The 24,947-nt window shown below is 50.6% G+C and overlaps 13 protein-coding genes across 14 annotated transcripts; 6 read left to right on the forward strand and 7 right to left on the reverse strand.

Moving 5' to 3' along the window:
- Positions 1–169: 169 nt before the first annotated feature.
- Positions 170–2,764, forward strand: TERG_05552 (uncharacterized protein; the record flags this gene model as incomplete). Its single annotated transcript, XM_047748453.1, has 3 exons — positions 170–258; positions 472–869; positions 917–2,764. The coding sequence occupies 3 exons, from the start codon at positions 170–172 to the stop codon at positions 2,305–2,307; spliced, it is 1,878 nt and encodes a 625-aa protein (XP_047604435.1). The 3' UTR covers positions 2,308–2,764.
- Positions 2,765–3,230: 466 nt separating this feature from the next.
- On the forward strand, positions 3,231–4,833 carry TERG_05553 (uncharacterized protein). The gene is made up of 2 exons (XM_047748454.1): positions 3,231–3,688; positions 3,751–4,833. The coding sequence occupies exons 1-2, from the start codon at positions 3,285–3,287 to the stop codon at positions 4,229–4,231; spliced, it is 885 nt and encodes a 294-aa protein (XP_047604436.1). The 5' UTR covers positions 3,231–3,284; the 3' UTR covers positions 4,232–4,833.
- TERG_05554 (uncharacterized protein) lies at positions 4,671–6,107 on the reverse strand (the record flags this gene model as incomplete). Its single annotated transcript, XM_003233633.1, has 2 exons — positions 4,671–5,287; positions 5,348–6,107. The coding sequence occupies 2 exons, from the start codon at positions 6,105–6,107 to the stop codon at positions 4,671–4,673; spliced, it is 1,377 nt and encodes a 458-aa protein (XP_003233681.1).
- Positions 6,108–6,459: 352 nt separating this feature from the next.
- On the reverse strand, positions 6,460–7,153 carry TERG_05555 (uncharacterized protein; the record flags this gene model as incomplete). Its single annotated transcript, XM_003233634.1, has 2 exons — positions 6,460–7,015; positions 7,086–7,153. 2 exons carry the CDS (start codon positions 7,151–7,153, stop codon positions 6,460–6,462), a joined length of 624 nt encoding a protein of 207 aa, XP_003233682.1.
- A 1,616-nt stretch (positions 7,154–8,769) lies between these two features.
- TERG_05556 (uncharacterized protein) lies at positions 8,770–9,752 on the forward strand. The gene has a single exon (XM_003233635.2). The coding sequence runs from the start codon at positions 8,825–8,827 to the stop codon at positions 9,488–9,490; it is 666 nt and encodes a 221-aa protein (XP_003233683.1). The 5' UTR covers positions 8,770–8,824; the 3' UTR covers positions 9,491–9,752.
- A 2-nt stretch (positions 9,753–9,754) lies between these two features.
- On the forward strand, positions 9,755–10,867 carry TERG_05557 (uncharacterized protein; the record flags this gene model as incomplete). Its single annotated transcript, XM_003233636.1, has 1 exon — positions 9,755–10,867. The coding sequence occupies one exon, from the start codon at positions 9,755–9,757 to the stop codon at positions 10,865–10,867; it is 1,113 nt and encodes a 370-aa protein (XP_003233684.1).
- Positions 10,868–11,332: 465 nt separating this feature from the next.
- Positions 11,333–12,826, reverse strand: TERG_05558 (uncharacterized protein; the record flags this gene model as incomplete). Of its 2 annotated transcripts, XM_003233637.1 has the most annotated exons (2): positions 11,333–12,414; positions 12,526–12,826. In XM_003233637.1, the coding sequence occupies 2 exons, from the start codon at positions 12,824–12,826 to the stop codon at positions 11,333–11,335; spliced, it is 1,383 nt and encodes a 460-aa protein (XP_003233685.1). The 2 variants fall into 2 exon arrangements, with proteins under 2 accessions (XP_003233685.1, XP_047606634.1); XM_047749997.1 differs by lacking the exon at positions 12,526–12,826 and having other exon boundaries at positions 11,333–12,376.
- A 1,154-nt stretch (positions 12,827–13,980) lies between these two features.
- TERG_05559 (uncharacterized protein) lies at positions 13,981–16,208 on the reverse strand. The gene is made up of 2 exons (XM_003233638.2): positions 15,487–16,208; positions 13,981–15,261 (listed from the first exon to the last, which is right to left on the reverse strand). Exons 1-2 carry the CDS (start codon positions 16,170–16,172, stop codon positions 14,625–14,627), a joined length of 1,323 nt encoding a protein of 440 aa, XP_003233686.2. The 5' UTR covers positions 16,173–16,208; the 3' UTR covers positions 13,981–14,624.
- Positions 16,209–16,491: 283 nt separating this feature from the next.
- On the forward strand, positions 16,492–18,823 carry TERG_05560 (uncharacterized protein; the record flags this gene model as incomplete). Its single annotated transcript, XM_003233639.2, has 2 exons — positions 16,492–17,661; positions 17,714–18,823. The coding sequence occupies 2 exons, from the start codon at positions 16,492–16,494 to the stop codon at positions 18,005–18,007; spliced, it is 1,464 nt and encodes a 487-aa protein (XP_003233687.1). The 3' UTR covers positions 18,008–18,823.
- TERG_05561 (uncharacterized protein) lies at positions 18,502–19,812 on the reverse strand (the record flags this gene model as incomplete). Its single annotated transcript, XM_003233640.1, has 2 exons — positions 18,502–19,563; positions 19,630–19,812. 2 exons carry the CDS (start codon positions 19,810–19,812, stop codon positions 18,502–18,504), a joined length of 1,245 nt encoding a protein of 414 aa, XP_003233688.1.
- A 739-nt stretch (positions 19,813–20,551) lies between these two features.
- Positions 20,552–21,902, reverse strand: TERG_05562 (uncharacterized protein; the record flags this gene model as incomplete). The annotated part of the gene is made up of 6 exons (XM_003233641.1): positions 20,552–20,755; positions 20,854–21,033; positions 21,160–21,263; positions 21,349–21,448; positions 21,537–21,720; positions 21,838–21,902. 6 exons carry the CDS (start codon positions 21,900–21,902, stop codon positions 20,552–20,554), a joined length of 837 nt encoding a protein of 278 aa, XP_003233689.1.
- A 757-nt stretch (positions 21,903–22,659) lies between these two features.
- On the forward strand, positions 22,660–23,385 carry TERG_05563 (uncharacterized protein; the record flags this gene model as incomplete). The annotated part of the gene is made up of 1 exon (XM_003233642.2): positions 22,660–23,385. The coding sequence occupies one exon, from the start codon at positions 22,660–22,662 to the stop codon at positions 23,383–23,385; it is 726 nt and encodes a 241-aa protein (XP_003233690.2).
- Positions 23,386–23,700: 315 nt separating this feature from the next.
- On the reverse strand, positions 23,701–24,815 carry TERG_05564 (uncharacterized protein; the record flags this gene model as incomplete). The annotated part of the gene is made up of 2 exons (XM_003233643.2): positions 23,701–24,455; positions 24,746–24,815. 2 exons carry the CDS (start codon positions 24,813–24,815, stop codon positions 23,701–23,703), a joined length of 825 nt encoding a protein of 274 aa, XP_003233691.2.
- Between the last annotated feature and the right edge of the window lie 132 nt (positions 24,816–24,947).

Below are 24,947 nucleotides of genomic sequence, written 5' to 3' on the forward strand. Positions count from 1 at the left end.
TATCCAAAGGAAGGCCAAAGGGTTTTGGAATACTCCCCAGGGACCGTTCACTGGCGGCAAGCAGAAACTATTCCAGCCAAAATTCAAACCAAAGGGAAGATTTCAAGAAACGTCGGCGGCAGGATCTTCTAGGGATTTTGGGGGTCAAGCTCTAGCCAGCATTGCTGAAATGAGCGATGCCATGTATATCACGACTCGCGTTCCGGAGGAGCAAGTTGCAAGGACAGTTAAATTTGGCCGTGATGGAGAGCCCATAAGGTAGGCGCATGCGTTTGGTTCTACTCTTATTCTTTAGTTAGAAACCCTATTAGTGAGAGGGCTTTCTCACTTGACTTCCATCTCCGGAGCATGTTTCTGTTTCTCGTACTACACGCAAATCTTCTTACCACGAGTCCCTTTCGCTCTTCACCAGCGGGCGGTTCGACAAGCAATTTGATGCTATATGCTCTATACTTACACCCATTTTATCAGTGACACGCCCGCCTCCCACCCGATTGGAACAACCGTTCGTGTCTGCGATTTTCTAAAATCGTTACCTGTGAGGAGACAAGAAGCAGAGAAAAAATCGACAAAATCCATTCTCGCTATAAAGAAGCTCCTTCGGGGATATGCTATAGCAAGGCCAAAAACACGTTTGTCGATGAGAGTATTGAAATCCAAAGAGAAGGACTGGGTTTATGCGCCTAGCCAAAAACCCTCCGTACCTGATGCAATCCTCCAAGTTATTGGCTCTACGGTGATTTCAAGCTGTATTTCCTCGAACGCTTCCTATCCAATTCCGGGAGAAAAAGACAGTCCAGACTCCATGGTGGAAAACTACGATACCCCCACTATCCACATGTCTGTCATTGTACCTAAACCTGAAGCAGGTAAGTGTAATCCCTGCACAGGAGAGTAGCTAAGCTGATAACTATAGAATGTATGGCCAGAATTAACCACAAAGGGCAATTTGTCATTGTTGATGCCCGCCCGCTTCTGACCTGCATGGGCTTTGGTAAGGAAGTGTTTAAACTCTTCAAATCATATTACAAAAAGGCCATAGATTACAATATACTTGAAGATCCCTTCATGTTTTTATCCTTGGATTGTCCTCCCGGCATATATGATGCGAACATCGAACCTTCTAAGGATGACATTTTGTTCGAAGATAATCAGGCAGTCCTCCAGATAATCGAGAGCGTTTTCATGGGTATCTACAGTCTTGAAACTTCTACCATTATACCCACTCCTGATACCCGGCAGAGTTATTCTAGTAACCAGTTAACCATTGACATTAGTAGTCCAGCATCTACTAAAAACTGCGGTCGTTTCCGCCCTAATAAAACACTTACGCCTACCGTTAATCCATGGACACTATCTCTTGCTTCCCAGCGACTACGTGATCCGGAATCTCAGCTTTTAACTCCGCAGCGCGAAACCCAGGCTCCACAAAAGAATATACTCCCAAGAAGTCCAAACATTAGGGCGAAAAATAGCAGAATCTCCATGCGGCAAGCTACACTCAGTCTGCATGGCAATGGTAGGGTGTCACTATTCAATACACAGAGCCGACAACGAAAAAGGAATGGCTCGCCTAGAATGGCGACCCCACCACAAGTGCCTGCACCCAATATCCCCCGCAGTATTGAGGCTTCCTTACAGACAGCAGAGGGAAATTCAACCAGAGGAAATGAGGGAACGTATGTAATACGGCCCGCCCCCCAGGTACCGCCACTTTTAAGGACCTGTTCTGCAGCCACACGCCGACAGGAACCTATAGCTGTTACTTTTCCCAGATCTAACGATCCAATACCCCCAAACCCACGCTCTATAAGCGAAGTATTACGTCGCAATCATGGGAGTGACCACGAAAACTCGGGCTATTGTGAAATACGTCCCTACAGATTAAATGTTCCTAGCGGCTCACAGCTACACGCAGTTTCGACTAATCTTAAATCCAAATTTCAACCTGGTCTAAACCAAAAATTTAACGACCTAACCAGCTACGGGAAGAATAACTTTTCTATAGAAATGATTCGAGATCAAGATAAACCTCCGATGGAATGCATGCCATCAATGGACCCAGTGTATGAAACAACAATACCTAATGGCGGTGAAATCATACAGCTGGCAGATTCAATCAAACGACTGGTTAATACGGACCAATATGTGAAGTCAGGGTCTCTCATGGCAGCATTCTCGCCGGTCGATTCAACAAGTAGCATTAGCTACTGGACCAACGAGCTTCATAATCTGGCCAAAAAGCCCTCGTTCCAACGCCAGTTGAGGCAACTATCATTCCTAACTCCGGGCAATCCATCCAAATGAAAACCCCATACAGTATGTGCATACTATTGTTATATATAGAGGTCTATAGCATACAGCTACATTATGAAGACGTGATGAGGGGGCAGCATATCATAAGACTTGTTCTATTAATTGGCAATGATTGGTCCCTGACTGTAATAACAACATATCGCATGAACCCTGGTTAAAGCCAACGTTTACTAAGTGCAGGGCGCTTAAACCTCCCTGGGTGTAATGGGCGCTTAAGCGTGGTCAGCAAAAGCACACCCCTTGCCAGGGGCGGCGTAGAATACACATAAATCCCCCCAGTTTCCTCTACACATTTAAACTATTCTTCCTTATTTCCGAGCCAGGTCACTGAACAGATTCCAAGTTTTGATCTCACTATTTCAATGTCACAATATCTCCCTTACCCACGATAGCTTCAACGACACCACCGGCCACAGCTACGGCTACGATCCCAACACCGGCTTCTACCAGTCCCCATCTCCTAGCGAACCGGCAATAGCAAAATCACCGTCGGCGGCAGTGATTAACTAGATATAGCCGGTTAGTTAAGGTTTCGGGGAGCACAGGCTCAAACCGAGAGCCGCCCAGCTCGGGCCATGCCGCGGACCCGGAAAGACCTTAAATTTGCAGCCAACGTCTGACGAGCGACGGCATTCATTTAAGATCTGCCTTTTATTGCTGGATCTCTGCGGCTTTGCAAGGAGCTGTATGTTATGGGATACGACTGATGTGCATATTGATTGATACGGCCCACTGTTTGAGTCGCCACCTCGGTCCCCTGGCTAATGGGAGAGCTAACAATAGTAAGAACATGGGGCTGTGCTAAAGTATTGGTCGAGAGGCTCAGTGTTTTAAGACAGATCCTCTGGCAAGCCTTCCTGTAGTCCGCAGACAAGATGCAACTTATATCAACGAGATGGGCCGCCGCTTTCCGGCCGTCGACAGCTCTGCTGGCTTCCCTGCCATGTTATTAGCAACTATCATTCACCATGAGGCGGAACAGCATCGTCCCAATCCGCTGGCCTTGCCGACGTATTCACTTGCTGTTTGCGTTCCTGGTGACAACTGTCATCTACTTCTGCATCCTACATCTGGTTCCATCTTCGATTCCCCTAAAATTCGGGTCCTATTCGGTCTGGTCTGATGGTGGCAGCGGCCGTGATTCCAACAACCAGAACCATGAGAGTGGATCGAGCGGTGCAGAACCGTCGATTCCGCCAGCCGAGCATGACGATAACATCGTTGAAATGGTGGTGGCCAGCATGAAGCGGGAGAATGTTACATGGTTGCACGAGTACCTGACGCAGTGGAAGAACATATACGTCGTGGACGACCCTGAGGCTGAGCTGACTGTCCCCGAAAACAAAGGGCGAGAAGCCATGGTATTCCTAACGTGAGTATCAGAGATATACTTCCACCTGTTCAAGCAGTATATATGTTAACATTTAAACTTAGGTATATAATTGATCGCTACGATTCACTTCCTGCGAATATATTCTTCCATCACGCAGAGAGATTCCAATGGCATAACGATAACCCCGATTACGATGCGTTGACTCTGCTTCAAAACTTCCGCCTCAGCTACCTTAAGAAGGAAGGATACGTCAATCTCCGCTGCGACTGGTCCCTGGGCTGCCCCTCAGCCATAAGGCCGTTTATCGATGCGACTCAAGTTTCACCGGGGGAGGGCCTTACATGCAAGCATATATACAAGCAGGCCTTTGAAGAGCTGTTTCCCGGCGCGAGTGTCCCGGATACTGTGGGCGTTGGATGCTGCTCCCAGTTTGCAGTCCGGAAGGAGACTATCCGGCGCCACTCCAAGGCAGACTATATGCGTTATCGCCAGTGGTTGATTGATTCTGAACATGACGACGGGCTCAGCGGGCGAGTGTTAGAATATGCATGGCATTGTAAGTTTTATTTGTGGCTGAACTGAGAATTAAGAATATGAACTGATGGTTTTTATAGTGATATTTGGTAAGGAGGCGGTCCACTGTCCCAACGCCGGGATGTGTTATTGTGAGGCGTACGGGTTATGTGATATGGATTGCAACGTGGCGCGTTGTGTCGGGCAGTATACCCTTCCTAAGTACTCGACACTTCCGAACGGCTGGCCCAAGGTGGGCTGGAACGGAGAGGATAGGCATTGGTCAGGCCCGGAATGAACGGGTATGCATATGATTTTGCATAATAATGGCGTTGGCGGGGATACTGGATTATTGGAGGCTTTTGTGTGCATTTCAACGGTTCAAGATGAGTGATGGTATAAGTGTCCAGGTCGTATAATTAATTCATTAGATGGCGTCAATATATAGTACAGTCAAATGTAGTGAAACATGGTCAACATCCAATAATCAGACATATATTGTGAATATTTACATGGATCCAGAAAGGGGATGAGAAGCGGCATTCTCGTGCTCAGCCTGCAGAGCAACGGGGTCATTCAGCTCAAACGCCGAGTTCCAAATGACTTTGGCAACTTGATCACTACCAGGGCCGTCCTGCTTCGAGCTCCGCCCGCCCACATGCTGGAAGACACTGGGCGTCAGGGCCCATCTAATCTCGTCATTGGCATTTGCATACTCTTCCAGCAGCGAATCAGCAAAGCCGATCTTCTTCGATTCATACCATGACACCACATCTGGTACTCGATCGTGTGGGAATACGAGTGCCTGAGTACAGCAGCCGAAGCGTGGCATTTGGTGGACGCCAGAGCGAATGGGCAGGACAGTTAGACGGCCAGAGGCGAAGAAGAGGATGATAAATAGAGGCCCGCAGGTAAGGCTGGTGAGCAGTATGCCCTTGTTTGAGAGAAGACTGTTGGCATGGCTGGGATGGCTGGTATGGTTGGGATGAGGGAGGCATCGTCTTATAGCCACGAGTATGACCCAGAAAACAGCGATGAAGAACAGGGAGCCGGCAAGATACGCGAGCCATTCCTCGTTGTTCCATCCCAGCAAGCCCTGGGTGTAGAACAGCCGTAGATATAAATCTGGCCTCGTTAGATACGTGATCATCCACAGTAAAAGATATCGTTATTGGTAATACTTACACTTCGATGCCCCCAGCTGCCTGGTCTGCCGGCCTGCATCCGCCAAAGCCTGCTTGGTGCGATGATACCAGCCGTCCATGGCCAGGACGTCGTCCTCCACCATCAGCACATGCGGCGTGTCCACGGCAGCACACGCCTTGAGCAGGTACGAATAATCGAACAGGCCCTTCTCGCGGAACAAGCCTCCATCCTGCTCGAGTTTGCGCAGATGGTCCAGCTTCTCCTTGTCAACATCGTAATATAGCACCTTATCCGCGAGGGCCGGGAGCCAGTTGCTCGCGTACGAAGGGTGTATGGACGGGTCGGTGTGAGGGATGAAGAGGATCAGGTAGACGTCCTGCCGCTCCTGCGGGCTAAGGTCCATCAGCAGGGCCCCGACGGTGGCCTCGATGTAGCTGACACCCTCGCGGGCGATCGAGGCGATGCCGACGCAGAGGCTGGCGTTGGTCTTCGGCAAGCCCGCCCCCGTCCCGGGCAGCGGCAGGGAGGCGTTGTCGATCGAGCGGTTCCGGGGTGCAGCCGCAGCGTCGATGTGCCGAATGAAGTTTGCAGCCTCTGCGGCCCTGAAGCGAGAGTACCTGGGCTCGTATCCCCGGCCGGCGTCGAAGAAGAGGGAGGTCGGGTCGCGGAAGCTGTGGGATCTGCAGTACTGCAGGAGCAGCAGGTAGCAGAGCACGAAGGCCGCCAGCAGGTAGCGCAGAGACCATCGCGGCGAGATCAGGGCGCCGCAGGAGGACAGCAGCCCGGCGAGAGGCCGCATTGCATTCTTATTGTTGCTGGCTGCGAGTCTGGAGTCTCTGCCAGATCTTCAGGCTGGGACGTTTGGTTGGTGATACTCGAGAGTCGCGCAAATTTTCACTGTCACGGAGTTTTATACACTACTTGTAGGCCGAGTTCCACAGCAAAGACTCGAAGCTAAGTAGGGTCTATCTACAGTATTAAGTCGAGAGTACAAGACAAGGATGTCCTCCTTATTCATGTTTGAAGGCAGTCCTCGCATCAATTGCAGAGCATCAGGGAGAGCAGTCTACAGTCTTTCTACGGAGATGTGACTAGATAATCATAACTACCAAGTGATGTAAGGAACAGATGAAGCTTGCATTCTCTCTTCTCTATCTATCTACCGTTCTTTTCATGCAGTCCAACGAGGCCGCTCCAAGTTTTGGTGAACTTCGATCATGCATCCTTGGTCCGGTGGTAGAGACAACCACGATGGATTTCTCATTTCCTTGAGATGAGTCGAAACACTGGATGACAACGTCCATGAGGCCTCTCTTCCGGTTGAGAAACGAAGCTGAAGGCATAGTAGTGACTACTGGTTGCCAGAATTTGAAGGTGTATTCGACGATGTATTCAATTTGGTTCAAAGACCCCCGTACAGGGGGAACCACGAGAAGGTATGAGGCCGGGGCAAAGTGAAGACCTCGCCGGAGAGTCGTTATATTCAGATACGTGCCGATGAGAAGTTCTTTGAGTAGCCATATCTCGTTACTATAATATGTCATGACAACGATTGTCGTTGGCGGGTAACAGCGCTCCACAAGGGAGTGGCCTGCTGTCACAGCGAGGCCGCAGCATAGCAAGCAGGCGGGGATATAGACCTTGCTATAACTCCAAAGGTCTCTTGCCATCGCCTCATTTCGGCAGCTGGTGTGTTGAAAGTCTGTGCTGAAGGACATATAGTTTAGGATCCATCGAAATCATGCTTAGCAGACGAAAGGTATGCATATTTACATACGGCTCGTCCTTCTTGCCTTTACCCTCGTGTAGCGTGGCAAGTAGTCTTTCAAAATAGATGTCATGCATCTCTCTTGACCACTCCGTATGCTCCAGCTCGATAGTAGTGATTCAATATTTTGGAATAGTCAGGCTAATTTAAAATCACTGGCAGTTCTGGTTGCTCAATGTCAATAGATAAAGTCGACATTTGTCGACTTATAGAGATCATGGCCATAATTCGTGGTATCAGAAGATGGCAATCCGCCGCCTCAATTGGGAGTCTGCCACCGACACTACACTGAACGAGGCCCCAAGGGAGTTTTTGAACTGCCGTCTGCCATCAGGATGTACGATAAATTTATTCGACTCATCAGGCACCACTCTTCGCTGCACCGTCTAGATAGCTAGATGGACTGCTGGATTTGAGGATATATACGGGCCGCCAGGTGGATAGATATGGGCGCTTCGTTCTATTTCTTACACTCAAATTTGCTGGCGCGGACCATCTTGGACCCCCTGAGATGTGTTTGCCATATAATCGCTTAATCTCACTAGCCGATGTGTTAAACCCTGGGCCATTGAGAGTAAGAAAGCTTAGGATGTCGAGAGCTTCAGGGACTGACCCGCCATGAGCCACCACCGCGTATTGTCTGTGCCGGAATATTGGACTGCGAGGCCGGTAGATGGGCTTCCGAAGTATCATCAATATTGCAGAATGTCTCTCTTCGTACTGCCGATGCTACTCCTCGAGGGCTTCTATGTATCTTGCAAATTCATACACATTCGGAAGCTCTATCAGCATTCCCAGTGGGAGTAGCTGTGTGGCCGGAGTAGGTTTCTTTGGCCTGGTTGATGCCACTGGACATGCTCCTGAGTAGGTTCGACTCCTTAAGGGGCTCGTAAGTAACGACCGCAGGGTATCTGGCAGTGGATGTGTATCAAACTGCTGAGCCAAAGGGGAGACTCTAGTTGGCAGTAGAGTCGTTATATCATTGACAATGGCTTAATCGGTTGTAGAGTCGTTATATATCTTTGAAAGGACGTTAGCCAGGACATGCTACCAATGTGGCATCCTTCGTGCCCGAGATATGAAGTAATAGTTATAGTAACTGTGCTTCGACCAGCGTATAGAAACGCCAGCCGCCCTGACATGGACATGCGTTGCGCAGGAGAGCGGCCGGCTCTATGGGCGACTCGACAGCCCGCAGCCCGCCCATCGTGAGGCAGTTGACTGAGGTTTTAACAAGAGCCAGCAGGTCTCTTTCTCTGACTTGGGGATTCTGGTTGCTGAAGGTCTCTTGACTGATGCAGGCTGAGAAGTTTCAGTGTCTGATCCTGCTTCTGGTCTGCGCTGGAAGTGTGTAAGGAAGATGGAGGAATCTGGCGAGAGACGCAGATCGCAGGGGATTTTATAGCCCGAGGGAGGGCAGTGAAGATGCTCCCTCTTCCAACAGACAATCACTCAGCAGCGTCACTGAAGACCGTCACTGAAGACCGTCACTGCCAGCCAGTTAACAGACGGAGTGACGGCTGGCGGGCCCTGGCCCTGCCCTGCCTCGCCTCTGGCACATGAAGAGACCGAGAGTCGCAACTCGGCCACAGCCCGTCTCGCACGCTCGCATGCCCGGGCTATACGAGCCGGCCGCCTCTATATAAAGGCGCGGGATACCCAGGCCAGAGACAAGATACCCAGACACAAGAGACAAGAGACAAGAGACAGGATACAGATACCAGAGACAGGATACCCTCCGTCTCCCCATGACCGTCGCAGCGCAGACTCCCATGCAGCGAGCGTGGCCGCAGCCCTCGCATCCGGCCGCCGTCCGCGTCGTCTCCTCCCGCCTGCTCGCCTCCATCGACCAGCACGAAGACGCAGACGCAGACGCAGACGCAGACGCAGATGCAGACACAGACTCCTCTGCAGACGATGAACGGGAGAAGCAAAAGGCCGCCTCCTTCTGTCTGACCGCCGTCGCCGCCCGCGATATCCCAGCCGCCTCGCTCGTCGCCCGCAACTCGTCCACCACCCTCGCCGCCGTCAAGGCCTACTCGACCGTCCAGGTCTCCCGCAACGCCCACATCGAGCTCAACTCCGACCTGCTCTACTGCAACCACTCGTGCGACCCCAACGTGCGCTTCGTCACGTCGACGCTGGCGGCAGACAGCCTGGCCGGCCCGCCTGGGGCTCCCGTCGCCGGTGCGCTGGAGGTCTGGAGCACCCGCGCCATCCCCGCCGGCGAGGAGCTGCGCTTCTTCTATCCCAGCACCGAGTGGGAGATGTCGCAGCCCTTTCGCTGCTCGTGCGGCGCCAGCCAGTGTCTCGGCTGGGTCGACGGCGCGAAGAAGACGGCCGCTGAGGTGCTGCAGCGGTACTGGCTGAGCGACCACATCAGGGCGCTGCTCGGGGAGAGGGAGCGCAATTGACCATAGACCATAGAATAGACTGCCATCAACTGCTGTACAGAGTATTGTTGAATATAAAAATAATCGATAGCTATTGATATAGAATGACATCATGATCCTGGTTGAATCCGCCGGTACTATTTTATATATCCCAGGCGATAAAACATCACCAACATCCCACATCTTCAATTGATACACCCGCATCTACATCTACATCTACATTTATTCTTTAGATATTCCTAGATATTCCTAGATATTCTTCTTAGACTGTCTTATTGTGATACCATGGCCCCCATCCCCATCACCATCGTCACCGGCTTCCTGGGCTCCGGCAAGACCACGCTGCTGCTCAACCTGATCCCCCAGCTGCCGGCCTCCTACCGTCTGGCCCTGCTCAAGAACGAATTCGGAGACGTCGCAGTCGATTCCCAGCTGGCCGCCGCCTCCTCCATCTCCGGCGTGCGCGAGCTGCTCAACGGCTGCATCTGCTGCAACCTCGTCGGCCAGCTCAGCGACGCCCTCCTGCAGCTCCGAGACACCGTCAACCCAGACCGCATCGTCATCGAGACCAGCGGCAGTGCGTTCCCCGCCACTCTAGCGATGGAGGTCAATCGGGTGTCCAGCGAGCGCAAGGGAGAGTTCGTGCTCGACGGCGTGGTGGCCGTCATCGACGTGGAGAACTGGGAGGGCTACGAGGATACCTCTTACACGGCCAAGTTGCAGGCCAGATACACCGACCTGATCGTGTTCAATAAATGGGAGCTCGTCTCGGAGCGGCGGTTTGACATCTGTCTGGACCGGGTGGGCGATCTCGACGTGCAGACTGCCTGGGTCAAGTCGGACAAGGGCAGAGTCGACAGAGACGTGCTGCTGGGCATCGACGGGGCCCTGCTGGCGAAGATGGCTGACTCTACGGAAGCAAAAGACGCTCTGCGGAAAGCAGAGCATGCGCACTCACATCAGTCGGAGGTCGAGGTGCTGTCGGTCTCGCTGGCGGGAGACGCAGACGCAGACGCAGTGGTCGTCGATTCAGCTGTCTTTTCGGCCTTTCTGCAGTCCTCGCCCAAGGACGAGATATACCGGATCAAGGGGACTGTGCGGTTTGCCTCTGACCAGATCCCAGCAGACTCGTCCGGTGAGGTCACCGCTGCTGCTGCTGCTGCTGCTGCTGCTGCTGTCTCTGATGCGCCGCCGGTGCAGACATATATCCTCAACTGGGCCTTTGGGCGATGGACTCTCACCCCGTCTCCGTCAGAAACAACGACGGCTGCTAGACTCACCCTGATCCTCGCCCGGTATGAAGCGGCCAAGTGGAAGAAGAAACTCGAAGCAGGACAGCTGCTCAGGGCCGCTTCTTCCCCTGCCACGGCCTCGCTGCAGGTCGACATTATTGGCTAGAAACTGCTCCATAACTACATTACACTACATATGCAGAATCTGCAGAATATGCAGAATATGTGGGATATGCATCGAGAAGGATGGCTTGCATGATACATGACGTAACGATATAGATCTAGAGACCGATGTTTATACAGATACATCTTTATAGATACGGCTGATACGTGATAAAACTACGATTGATAGACCAAGTTTTGCCAGATGGCGGATTTTTTTTTTTTTTTTTTTTTTTTTTTTTTTATTAGAACTAAATAAAGAGCAAAATTAACCAGATAATCAAATCACCCCCTTTTTTGTCTTCCTTTTTTCTTTTCCTATAATTAAATTCATCTCAAAAAAAAAAAAAAAAAAAAGCAATCAAAACTGCAAATCTTGTATCTTTCACACCATTTTGATAAAATTACTGCTTCCACCACAATATAATATCACTCCCTCTACTTCCTGTTGTAGTTGTAGTTATCACTATTAATAACCTAGAAGCGCCGCCGCACCAGGCTCAGTGACAATGTAGATCACCTCATGCTTGTCGGTGAAGCCATTAAAACGCGTTGCGCTGCACTGAGTGTAGGCTCCCATGTTCTCAAAGTAGAGCCAGTTGCCTACGCCCAGCAGGCCGTTCAGAGTGACGCGCTCGCTGATCACATCAATACCATCGCAGGTCGGGCCCCAGATGGAGTACTCAATTGGCGCAGAGGTGTAATCGTCGTCCTTGGTTAGGATTTGGGCAACAGGGTGCTGGTGGTCGAACACAATGTTGGAGAAGTTGCCGTATACCCCGTCGTTTAGATAGATCATATAGGCACCGCTTGAAGAGGGAGTCGAGGCGCGGCTGGGGGTGGTGGAGTCGGACTCGGAGTCGGACAGCAGCTCTTCCACGCCAACGTCGCGACGGGCGATCACGTTGGCCGCAAGGGTGAAGGCGGTGGCGACATAGTAACGTCCTGGTTCGGCGATGACTCTGATGTGTGGTGGGAAATACGTGTCCAGTGCGTCGCCCAGGGCAGCGGCAAAGGGCTCAAAGGTGTCGTCCGAGAACCCACCGCCGACATCGAGAACCTTCAGGTCGAAGCCGATTTCAGCGGCGCAGTCAAAGACGAAGCGGGCGTCCTGGACGGCCTTGATGAAGGATTTGGGGTCCTCGGCTCCCGATCCGACGTGGAAGCTGACGCCAACGACATTGAGGCCCAGTCCGTGAGCGAGTTCCAGCAGTGGGCGAGCAGACGAGAGAGAAGCACCGAACTTCATGCTTAGACGGCACAGGCTGGCGGAGTCGTCGGTCAGGATACGCAGGTAGAGCTCGGCGTCCGGGCACATCTCTTTGATCTTGTACAGCTCATCGGTGTTGTCGAAGGTCATCTGCTTGACGCCAACCTGGGATGCATAGCGCAGGTAAGACTTGGTCTTGCATGGATGGGCGTAGATTATGCGGCTCGGGTCAACGCCAGCAGCGAGGGCGAGGTCGATTTCAGCCTTGGAGGCACAGTCAAAGCCATTACCCAGCACGGCCATCAGACGGAGGACCTGAGGGTCTGGGTTGCATTTCACAGCTATGACGGAGTTAGCATTATATCAACACAACTGATAAAAAGGAATGAACGACGTAAAAAAAAAAAAAAGAAAAGAGAAAAAGAAAAGAAAGAGAAGAAAAGAAAACATACCATAGAAGGGCTTGACGCGAGGAAGATTGGTCTTCCAGCGAATATGCTGGCGATAGACCTCACCGAGGTCAGCAACGTAGAATGGATCCTCCTCTCCAGGATAGCAGGTTTTGACATCGACAGCAGCAGCCTTCTGCTTCAAGATTTCAAAGACAAGCTGTCTGGACGCGGCTCGGGCCTCAGCCAAGTGGGATATGCCGCGAGTTTCATCGTCTGGACAATCGACATGTTTAAGTTTCCCATGTACATGATCATTGAAATATAGTCTTGGGAGGTCGCTAGCCGAAGGTGCCATAACCATCAATGCGTCTGATTTGGTGGTTGGTCTTTTTGGTTTGATTGTCAGGTATTATGTGGGAGTACCACGTGTTAGGGAGGTCTGAATGGATCGCAGCCTTCGCTCACTGGACTTAGCCTCCTCGACTCTTCCTCTGGAAGAGGAAGAACCCGCTCGTCATCTTCATCATTCAGCTCAAGGGTTTCAGAATTGGTGGGGGTGTAGAGGACGTCTACCAAGCGCAAAGATGGAGAGCTTTGGAAGGTGTCCTGCAGAAGAGGGAGATTTTTAAGGAGTCCGGTGAAAAGGGCTGGTGGGAACAACGTATGAGGCTGGAGTGGCGAGGACACGGTCGATCAAGGTGCCTTTGGGAGAGAGACCCCAAAGGCGGTTTCAAGGTCGAGAGAGGAAATTTATATTCCTGCCAACGATGAGACGAGGTTAGCTAGCGGCTCGGAGTGACTGCAACGATTGTGGATAGTGACGATGACCGCGGTGAATGAGGGACTCGGGTGAGGTGAATTGGTCGAGGCAGAGCCACCATGGTGACGATATCTGGGGGGGGCAAGGCAAGGTCAGCAAAGAGCTCACCTCTCAAGCAAAGGCCAAAATCAGGCTGTCTGCAGCAGACAGGAGAGAGAAGAGCACAGCTGAGCGTGAGAGCAAGAGTCAGAACTGCCAGTCGACGAGGAGCGAGGCCGTGATTTATAGCAGCAGAGCGCGGATGGGGTGACTGTGAGGAAAGAAGGTCGAAGAAAAAAAAATTGGGCTGGTGGTGGGAAGTTGTGTGCCTTAGTCATCAGGAGCTAGCTAGCTTCGCCCGGGGTTTGGCATGTTTGCAGCGCGCAGAAAAGGAGGTGATGGGCAGCAAAGACGCAACGGAGCAAAAGAGCAGAGCAGAGAGAGGGACCCTCGTCCATGCATTGCATCGCGCCTGCAGCCTTCTTGCTTTTTCCTCCTTTCGTTCATTTTTCATTTCCTGCTGGCCGTTGCGGAGGTGGCTGAGGAGGGATCCGTCCATACTTCGTTACCGTAACTAACGTCGTGGGATGCAAAAAAATACCCCCCAAAAAGAAAAAAAATCCACACACCCTCGTCCAGGCTGCAGACCGTAAAGTTGTATGAGGCATATGTTGGCCGGCAGGACGGCGAGTACGAGGGTGATGATGACACTGAGAGGGGCAGCCGAAGCCAGGAGCCGTCGCGGATGGATATCCTTGTGTTGCCGGTTCCGTTTTGTGACTCGTTAGTCCAGGCAAGGAGGAAACTCTGGTTTTCAGGTCCATAAATCTGTAGCTCGGTGTTGCGAAATTTGGTGCAAAGCATACGCGGGATCCTTTTCGTATTATCAATTGTGGGTGTTGTCCATTTAATTTTTTTTTTTCGGCTCCAGCTGAACTCTCCAAAAGGGAGCAGCACCCTTGGACAGACTATAGTTATCGCAATAGCAGTAGCCACAGCGATGCCGTCTTCAGCTTGCGCTGTATCACCGACCTGGTAATCCTCCGAGCGGGAGGTTTGTCTCCTATAGAAGAAAATAGTTCTGTAGAACAAACCGCGGAGTACTGCCGAGTGAAAATTGAGATTTTGGGAGATCGAGGAGCTGATAGGGGCGATGTGACCAAAAATTCTGAGCAATTATCGGAAAACTAGGCGTGAGGCATCGATCGGTTACCGAGAAAGCAAATGATGGAATTAAGAGATGGATTCTTGTCCAAGGATAGTTGCAACCTGAGATTTGTCTAACCAATAAGGCGATTTTTTTGGGATGGTGTACTTCGTAGAATATGCTCATATCGGAGAAGGAGAGAGAGAGATGCATTCATCGTAGAGAAGAGGGTGATGACCGAAAACAGTATATCTCGATATCTACCCTTTCGTCTGAGCAGACACTAGGCAGCTGAATGCGAGTCTTGCTGCAAACGTCCAGTCTTGCACGATGCATAAGCTCGAAAAAGACAGCTTCGCTCTCGTGGCGTCTTTTGAGTGCTACGATGATGGCAGCCTGAGGAGACCGTTCAACCAGCGCAGCCATGGTGTCGACGAGAGCAGGCAGGCTGTCCGCATTGTACGTACAGTCGGATACAACAATAAGGTCATACTGCTGCTCTGAGACCCTGCTAGGGATGCTCGTCTCCCAGTCAAGGACTTGGAAGTCAATCTTAGAGCCCGCCGCTGGGTTGGACATGTTGATGTTACGGCTAACGATGTCGCGAACCTCTTCAAGGTCTGTCAACAGGACAGAGCAGTCCGTCAACGACTGAGCAAGCGCGATTCCGACAATACCACAACCCGCTCCCAGTTCAATTACGTTGAAATGCGACTTGTTGTTGTTCTGTCGAATCAGGTCCTTGAACATGAGAAACGGAGACGTAGCCTGGCCATCGTCACCGTCAGCAGCAACAACAACTGGAGCAAGAGTCTCTTGGAAGAGCATCAGCCATGCGAGCGAAGCATCCCTGTACAAGTTAGATAGAGCCATTGAATATATAATGCATAAGAAAGAAGAAGAAGAATACAAGGAAAAAACGGAGGTTGGTAGTTAATAATGGAATCTTCAAAATCCTACTGATATCTAGAATCCGTAGTAACCGCCGTCGTCCATCACCATCGTCATCAAACATTGGAGACAAAGTTACAACCATCGTTATCATGGTTGTATCTCCTGTCTGCGCCCTACGTACCAGATATGTCTTGCGAGATTGTTGCCAGTCTCTTCCCATATCCGCACCTCAGCGGGACATCGAGTCCTGAGCCATCTGAGTGCCAGCTTATCAGCCTGAGGAGATTCTGGGCCACCAAAAGGCGGACTCCACGCTGATATCACTGTTGGGATAGCTGACGAGACAGCAAAGCCGTCGTCGGGTCCGAGTCGGTGTCCTCGGTCTGCCGGGCCAACATGTAACTGCACTGCGTGGCGTCGCAGATCCAGCTGAAGACCATCAATGGCTATCAACACCTGCCGGGATGCGGCTGTCCAGGTGAAGTTCTTCTGTTTTATGCACTGCACATTGCATCTGTCATTCTTGAGGCTGTCGTTGTCGCTGTCGACACGCAGCACCGAAGACCTGAGCTCGACCTCCTCTGCCAGGAACGAGTCTCCCAGGTCGGTTGTCAGTGTGACCAGCGTCTTGATGCTGCCTGTCTCTATCCTCGGCGGCTTCAGAAACCTCACATAGTGAGGCATCTTCACCTCCCCTCTCTTAATCTTCGTCTTCGTCTTCTCGTCGTTGCGAGTTTGTCGTTGTTGCAAGTTTTGCTTCTTTTTTGTTTGACGTTTCGAGACAAGAAAAGGAAAAAGTAGCGTGCTTATGTAATCAAGGCTGGTCAACCCCCCAACATGGCGCTTTTGCAGGCTTGACTCTGACATCGAGAAGATCAAGTCATGACAGCTTCAGACTATCCGGTTCACGACGCCCTCAGCCGCTGTTTGTGCAATGAGTATCCGCATGCGAAGCTATCTACCCGACTGACTGCCCTGGAATGTTTGATATCAGCGTTTTGAAACTATACGATAACACCTAGAGATGCCCCCAGCATAGGCGACTCTCCGCTTGGGCCGCCCTACCGTATATACTGTTATACCAACCACATCAACAACCAACGCTGGGCAGACGGCGCTTTTCAAAGGTCGAAGGGACGCCTAATAAAGCTATTTTTGCGCTACCTGCTACTTATATTCGCTCATCATGCGCCCAGGAGACCCCCGTATTCGCCAGACTATCAACCAGATCTCGCAGAACCTCGAATCCGCCAATGAGTCCGCACAGGAAGGGATATATGCCTTTGCCCACCACTACATAGAGCCGTGCTTCTTGAGTGTACAGGAGTGCTTTACTTCTTGTACTGCTCCCTGTTTCCCCAGCCGGGATGACCAGCTGCGTCGACGGCGGCGAGAACGCTCCAATGGTCGCGCGGAGTTTACCTTTGGATTCTACGATGATTGGGACTACGATGAGGATGCACGCGAAGATGGCCTGCTAGGCTGGCGGAATGATGAGCTGGACAGACTGTTGGCTGGCAGCAGCTCTGCGCGCCCGTCTAATGACCAGCCGCGCATGAACAGGCGAATGAGTTACGGTGCCAGGAGGAGGGGATCCATCTTACCCAGTGACGAGCGCCAGGACCCAACAGTTATCCCGAGCTCATCTATACTTGGTTTCCTCGAACGGTTTCCGTGGAGGATAGGCGCCAGGGGCATTCGGTATCGTCCATCTGCTGCCAATTTACAGGACAATCCTGGTGGCCTGAAGCGTGATGTTCCAGAACAAGCACCATTACTGGAAGCCAGCGATGAAAGTGATCATTCTGGGGACAACAACAAGGACGGCGGTCATAACTACAAAGCAGAAGCATCTCCGAGGAAGCGCCGTGGCACTCAGTCGTCTCATGAAACCAGCAATTCACTCAGTTCCCGCGGCGACCTTATTCACAGCGACGAAGAGGAGGATGCCGTTCCTCTGGATGATGAGATCAATATAATGACTCTCAGTCGCCACAGACCCAGCCTGGGCGGCGGTGATGAGTCTATCTTTTCAATTCCACACTCTGTCACTACCTCGACAAAAGAGACAGCTTCATCTCGAGCATCACGCACAAGTAAAGGAAAAGGCAAACGAAGAAAAAGAGACAAAGATTTGAAACGGCGCCGTACCATGTCGAAATCATCGCACTCAACCTCGGAACTAGATACCAGTATCGTGATTGAACCGACAGTGGAAGGAGCCTCGTTAGATGACTTAAAGAGAGAGGAAGAGGAAGCTCGACTAGAGGAAGAAACGGCGATAGAGAAAAGCCGGCTGGCTGCAAGGGAACTCGCTAGACAGAAAGGGCTGAAATTAGCCGATTCCGCTCTAGAGGTGAATTTTCCTACTGCACGTTAATGGATACATCGTACTAACATCCATCAAGCGCTTCTCAAGTAACGCTCATGAAGAAATCAATAGCCCCGTAAAGCTGCCTCACGCTGAAGCAATCTCCACTTCATCGTCGCAATCGGAACGTATTAATTCCCCAACCGATCAAAGCCTTGGACATCCTCAACCTACGTCTCCTCTCAACAGCAACTCTCAACCCCACACACCTGTTTCAATATCTCAGACTGAAAAACCAAGCCAAAGTCATGGCACTACCATCAACGTAAAGAACCCCGATCTCGAACCCACTTCTTCTAAACGCCTTGATGCCGACCCACCAGACTCATGAGTTTATGACATGAACACCTGACCACCCTTGCATTTCCGCCACTGCCATACCTTACTTACCTCTTAACTACCTTTCGTCCTGTAGAATATTTGTGACCCATGCCCAGGAGGCCATTTCAGCATCAGGGAAGCTTGAAGCTTCCACGCCCCGTAAAGTTGAACATGAGTGTTCAGCTTGCAACGCATGTATATGTTGTCATTTACTGTCATACAGCAAGCTCTAATGTCCCATGGAAATTGTTTTTACTTGTGGATCATTAGGGACAATAACGGCTCATGCATATATGTTATGAACTTTTTCTTCGTTCAGTCCGGCTAATTAGCGTAGGACATGCAATAATAATACACTTGGCCGTCCTCGAAGCTCTATCCTCGTACAAGTTAGTCATTATCGAAATGATTCAAAGGTCCAAGCCAAGTTTCCCAGCGCAGAATCCTACTGTGTAACGCCCTCGCTTATCTGGTAGTAGGCCTAGTTTCGAACAAGGGAAGACGCTATTCTTCAAGAAACTTCTGCCACTCCGGAATTTCCTTGACGATCTTCCGCATGTACCTCTCCAGCTGCTTTGCACATTTAACGAATATCGAGAATTCACTATTATATGTTCGGCAATTACTGAAAATCAGCTTAAGATCGTCAAAAAGGACCTTTGGAGTAGTGTAGTAATCATGCTCCAATCGTTCTTCCATCGTCGACAGATCCATGGGTGATTTAATAATGTTGTAATAATCGGGGACTTTATCTTTGTCAACAGGGTCAGCAAAGGGCCAGGCGCTTTTGTGATTTCGCATAAGAGTTAAAAAATGCCGGAGTTCCTTAAAATAAGGCCCGCGGCGTGGCAGCATCCGTGATAACTCGTCCATGTCAAGAGACCAGCCAGTTGCACGAATAGCAGGGATAGAGAGTGGATCGATTGGGGCGATGTCACCGTGGCTGTTAACCCACTGCTCAGGTGGCTGATGGACAACATCATTGGTGTTAAAGGTACGTATCTTGGCCTGGACACACTCCTTCTGCTTAAGGAGCATACGGCCAGCTTCAAGGTACCTGACTCGGGGAAGCAAGGTGCATTGCATAAGCGTTCCCCCTTCATAGTCTTTGATATACCCCATCCAGACAGACTCTTCGAGGGTGATATCCTTTGTGAAACCCTGTTTCTGAAAGTAGCCAATGGCATAATTATCAGCGTAAGTTAAAAAATGCATCACTGGGGAAGTAGCTCTGATATAATCCTTCAGATGGGCCATAAGGTGCGCCCCATATCCTTTTACTTGATGCTTAGCGGAAATTGCACAAAACACTATTTCTGCAAATTTGCGAGCGCGGAATTCCCGATACGATATTCCGCCAATAACCTCAAGGGGCATCTTAACAAGGGCTAGAGACACATGAGCACGGTCGTAAACGAGACGTGCGATATAAGCCCCGGGCATTTCCGGGAGTTGTTTTTGGAATAGGCATTTAAGACCCGTGAGAATAATTGTACTTTCTCGGGAACCGTCATTGTTGACTACCCGGTATTCTATCTCGCCTCTCTGTTCTTCCAGAACCGCAGGCTTGACAATGTTATTAGGACATATTTGGTATCTGAGGGGTTGTTGGGGGGTTGATGGTATACTTACTTTGTCAGGGAAAGGAACCCGTTGAACAATAGCAGAAATGCTGACATCCGGCACTGTCGGCCCGCAATCAATGGCTTTGTTTCTTTTGGCATCAAGGGCGCTAGAAAGTTCTTCGGCAGCCGGCCGCTTGTGATTCTGCTCGCGTTCAGCTGGACATGGTTGCTCCAACTCTGTTTTGTCCATCTGTATTGAACGCCGGCGAGGTTGAAATTAAGATAAGTAGCTAAAGTCTATGCAAGCTATCTGCGCTTAGACAACGACATCCTTTTGCCCGAATAATAAGAAGTCAATCTTCTCCATAGAAGTGATGTTAGTTCATGTTATTGCGGCGAAATTGAGTTCAGGACATTCTGAATTACTGAAATCTTATTGGCTGAATTTCGGAATTAAAGGAGATCCGCGTGCATGGACCGGGTCGGGACGCACCTTCCTACATTGGGAAGTAAACACCGGTGAAGAGGTTATTCCGGGATGGCACGTGATGGAACCTCAGACTCCTGATATGCGGGTGAACTTGCAAGTGGGAAGTGAGGTGGCTGTAGTTATCTAAGAGGCAGATGGTAGGTCTTGTGCTGCAGTTGATATCATATTTCTCATCATATATTCAAGAAGTGCTCTTCAGATGGAATCAGGAGGGACGGTTACCTGACCCTCAGATAAGCTTTTCTTGCCAAGATAATGACTAATTTAGATATGGCGAATCAAATCTCAACAGATTGACCAATAATATAGTTTAGAATAGACCCACTGCAAATTCATTTTCATTGGAGGGCGTAATATAAGTACACACACGACAGAATATGTACATCTTGACTGTTCAATATTCAACTGCTCGTCTTCAATAGATAATGGGTGTCTTCTCTGTCTATCAGGGTGTTTTATGGGCCTCTTAAGCACGGCTACAACCGCGCTAAGGAAAACTCTAGAGTAATGCTTTAAAGCCCTTTCCAAGCGTGCCGTCCAGGCCCAGGAAAGCAACGACTTGTCCAAGGTGATCTACGCCAAAGAACGACTCAGTCTCACCCTTGGAGTTGGTGCATTCCATCCACGGCAAGCCGAACGCACCGGATTCAACGGACCGGTCCGTGTTCGATATCAGCTTCTGCTTTATTTCGGCAGTATTTGACTACCCTCACAGTTAGCGGGAAAAAAAAAAAAAAAAACAGGAGAGAACCCAGTTTCACATGTATGATGATATCCTCCAGACTCTCAAAACCTCCTTACCTTCTCCGCTACTTTGATCGCAGCGTCTTTACCAATCACAGTCTCCAGCACCGGCACATAACCTTCCGGTTTGATAACAGACGAGTCTCTATTGACCCATAGCGTATTGTATAGCGCATCAATGCAGCTCGCCAATTTTTCAGGGTGATCGGCCGCAACGACGCAGAGAGCCCGCTGGACCTGCATGAAAATCAGTGAGAAGATCACAAGCAAAAGAAAGGCAGAAGATTTTCAAGAGTCATCGCACAGAAGCAACGACGAATACTTAGTACAGCGAGGGGCCTTCACCGCCGGAGATTAACTTACAGCTAGAGTAAAAACAGGAAATCCGTCTGGCATAGCCTCAGTAATGGGAACTCCCAGTAGCTTTGACCAGCGCAGGCGCTCCACGTTGATCCATTTATCCTTGTCTGCGGGATTTAAAATATATGAAAATTAGACGAGCCTGCAAGAGGAGATTGAGCAGAGCAAGTGGAGGACGGGTCAACAGCCTACTTTTGATACGGATTGGAGGAGTGTTCCCCGTAGCCTGGATGATGGCCCCGAGCAGGACAGGGACGTACGTCGTGGTGCATTTTGCAAAAACAGGGGAGTTCTGGCGCCATCGAGAGCGCATGTCAGATCAATCAAAGCCCATGCAAGGAGCAAGAAGCAAGAAACAGGACGACCAATCTCGTTCTTACCCTCAGCACATGGTAGGCGATGTAGGCAAAGGGGCTGACGATGTCGACGTAGAGAGTGATCTTGGGCGCAGCCATCTTGGTGTCCGTAGAGGGCAGGCCGGGAGCAGCAGCAGAAAACCGCCGGTCAAGCGATAGCGCAGAGGCCGAGGATGGAGAGGCCGACAGGAGCGGGAGATGCTGACTGCTGCAGGCGTCTGTTAGCCGTGGCTATGGATGACTTTCATGCATAGGGGGAAGAGATCCCGGAGTTATCAACTTGGAGAACAACCCGATCAGGCGGAGATTGAGGCTTTTGACCCACCGAGACTGCCGGGGCCGAGGCATCGCCAGCATCGCACGCGGGCTCAGGAGGCGCCGGGGAAGCATCGCGGGCTAAACTACAGGGAGATGACAGAGAATGAGTAGTAGAAGGACGACGATGAAGCTATTTTGGGTCTCTTCTGGCGCTTGATGTGAGCCTCAGTGCTGGGATCTCGCCAGGCAGCCGGCTAACCAACGATGTAGTTATCCTGGCTGGATACGATGTGAACCGAACAGCGTCCCAACAAGCGCCAGCCGCAGGGATTAACTGCTCAACACGTTGATGAGGGTCGATCAACCTCATCATTCTCACCAGATAGTGACATCATGCTGATAGACGACGGCCAGCGTGATGGGCTCCACGCCTCTCTCCGTCGCAGTGTTACATACACCCCGTCGCCTCGAGGGCTGCTTGTTGCACCCCATGGAACCAGCAGCCGGCGGCGTGGACGGTGATCAACTGATTGATACCCCAGTGAATAACGATGTCAAGCCTCACCAACTCCCTGCTCGGTGGCTTCTCTCATGATGCCCTGCTCGTCACCGCGTCCTTCTCTGGTTTCTCTGGAGGGGGCGTTAACTCTCTGTGGCCAGGCTGGCTCTATCGCGGTTTCTCTCGAGGATGTGTTTATTTATATCAGCCGGGCCAAGTGTGAAGGGCGTCTTCTCTGTCTCTCTCTCGCCGGTTAATATGTTCCTCTCAGTCTGTAAATATTCTCGCTTCACTGGCCTGCCTCGTTACTCCGTTTCTTGATAAGAGCTCCAGGGCTGCCGTTTGCCGAATATCAGCCGTCTCTCCGTAGAGGCGGCCAGACCCCCCAGAATGCTACACAGCGTCAGCAACACCATGAATGAAACGGGCACGGTCAAGATAGAGACTCCAGATAAGACCGAACAGCTTCCAAGGACATTTCTAGACCCAGAGGGTGGAACTCCGATAGCAACCAGCCCCGATGAATCATTGAACATACAGAGACGCCAGGGAGAATACAGCCATCGACCGCCTGTCTGGAATATAAGACCGCTCCAAAACGAGCCGCCTGAGCCGTCAGATTCAGAAGCGAGTCCAAGTCCAGACATCCGAGCAGCTCATCGAGATCCAGCCGTTGCGGACGCATGTCAGTTTTGCCTGCAGCGACTACCGGACCCAGCTCTGTCGTCTAGCGCCCAAGTCCAGCGTCCTTGTCCAGCACTCGAGAAACCGCCTACGATGGGGAAATCTCTGCGAAAGACACTCTCCTTCTTACGAGATCGGTCCAAACCGTCTACTTCCACCATCCCGCCTTTCAACGATAGCCCGATAACAAACCAAGACCTTATCCTTCCACGACTCCGGACTCGTGGTAGGCTTCCTGACGGCACAGTCTATGAGGAAGGCAGCACAGTAGCCACGGATAGCGATGGCTCTGCTCCCTCCAGGACTTCGTGGTCCAGGTTTACCGGCTTTGTTGCCGGCCTCCCCTCCCGCCTGAGAGCATCTACACGGAAAAGAAAAGTCAAAAAGAGGTCTCCTTATCAAACCGTTGCTACAGACTCCTTGGGCTCCTAGCCTCTGCATATTGCTATCCTCCCTGTCTATTACGTTTATTATTCTTTTGATCAGCCATTCCTACTCCTTTCTTTCTTCATTAGCATGGGTGACCTAGGTGTTGGTTTATCTCTCTCTCTCTCTGCGTCTGCTAGCTAGAATTACTACAATGGAACCAAGTTTATAACTTTCTTTCTAGTCTTCATTGATGTGCGGAGAAAATGGTAATAGTTAAACTGATTGACATAATAAGACCGAAACCTCCAACTCCGTCGCTGAACGCTGAATCTATGGTATAATATCTATGATCTTTGCATCATGCGGTAAACCCAACTCCTAATTCCTCCCCCAGTCAAGCTTTGGATCGAAATATCCCCGCTGGATACGCTCGAGCGTAGCCGGTCGTAAAAAAGGCGGCTCTTCACCGTCTTCAAAGACGTAATTTAGGTTAACTGTGCCTTGCGCAGGGGTACCAGCCCGGCTGCTAGCCTCATACTTCAACAACGCATGGCTATTTGGAGACGGGCGGGAAGGCGCTGGAGTAGCATAAGCCGACTCTGCTCTATAGCCCTTCTGGACCGGCGGATTCAAGCCAACAGCCTTCATAACAATAGCAGTGATGCTAACGTACGGATGCCCGTTGCCAAACAGGTACGTCACTATACCTCCAAGTCCTTGGTCCCGATTATTATACGTCTGGAGGAGATATTTTCCAATCTCAACGCTGGTCTTGCCGGCCTTTTTCTGTCTCTCAAGCATGTTGCGCACCTTGAGTCTCTCGCGTGAGTCCATATCATACGAATACTGTATGCCCTCGATCTCTACAACGCCCGTGTCTCGTTTCTGAGCCCCTCCATATTGCACCATGGAACCGCTCTCTGCGTTCTGGAAGCTATATGCTTGTCCTGCATCAAGGACATTATGATGGCGTATAGAACTCACAGGACTGACTGCATATGGGACAGAACTTCTACCATCTGTGGGAGTGTTAACAGGGCTTATCCCACGCATTGAGAATAGAATCGCAAATATGAATATGGATGCTTTCTCCTGGCACAATAAGAGAGTCAAAGCGAGATTGGATCTAAGGGCTGATGATCAATAATTTGGCTGGTTCTCCTGGGTAGCAACGTAACCCGGATGATGGTATATTGAATCACAACGTTGGATTCCTGGGTAGTTTCTTTCAACTACCCCTTTAAGCACACCTGGCGATGCAAAGGGTATTCGTTAAAGACAAAGCGGAAATTTGATGGTTCAATAAAATAGAAACAGGCAGTGGTAAAGAGAAAAGAGGAGCAAGAAGGAGCAGCTTTTTATATTGGAAGCAAGGCCACTTGAAAAGGGCTCTAGTGATATAGCGGGTCTCCCGTGAACTCACCGAGCTCGGTAGAATACATGAGATCATCAGTGTTAGTGATTTCAATCTGGCTGGTAGGATCCACGGGCATCCGGAGGGCAGGGGACTTCCTCTAAAACCGACCTTGAAGAGGTATCCCAAAAACATGTGAACAAAGGAGAAAGAATATTCCTTTGAAAGAAGTGAGAAACAATTATAGACACTCATCACTAGTGTCAGGTAT

Source organism: Trichophyton rubrum, assembly GCF_000151425.1.
Source record: "Trichophyton rubrum CBS 118892 genomic scaffold supercont2.6, whole genome shotgun sequence".
Taxonomy (NCBI): Eukaryota; Fungi; Ascomycota; class Eurotiomycetes; order Onygenales; family Arthrodermataceae; genus Trichophyton; species Trichophyton rubrum.

Coding starts and splice junctions, on each gene's coding strand:
- TERG_05556 (XM_003233635.2), top strand. CDS start 8,825: ATGACCGTCGCAGCGCAGACTCCCATGCAGCGAGCGTGGCCGCAGCCC.
- TERG_05553 (XM_047748454.1), top strand. CDS start 3,285: ATGAGGCGGAACAGCATCGTCCCAATCCGCTGGCCTTGCCGACGTATT. Junction 3,689..3,750: donor GAAGCCATGGTATTCCTAAC/GTGAGTATCAGA, acceptor ATTTAAACTTAG/GTATATAATTGATCGCTACG.
- TERG_05559 (XM_003233638.2), bottom strand. CDS start 16,172: ATGTCAGAGTCAAGCCTGCAAAAGCGCCATGTTGGGGGGTTGACCAGC. Junction 15,262..15,486: donor AATCTCGCAAGACATATCTG/GTACGTAGGGCG, acceptor TAACTTGTACAG/GGATGCTTCGCTCGCATGGC.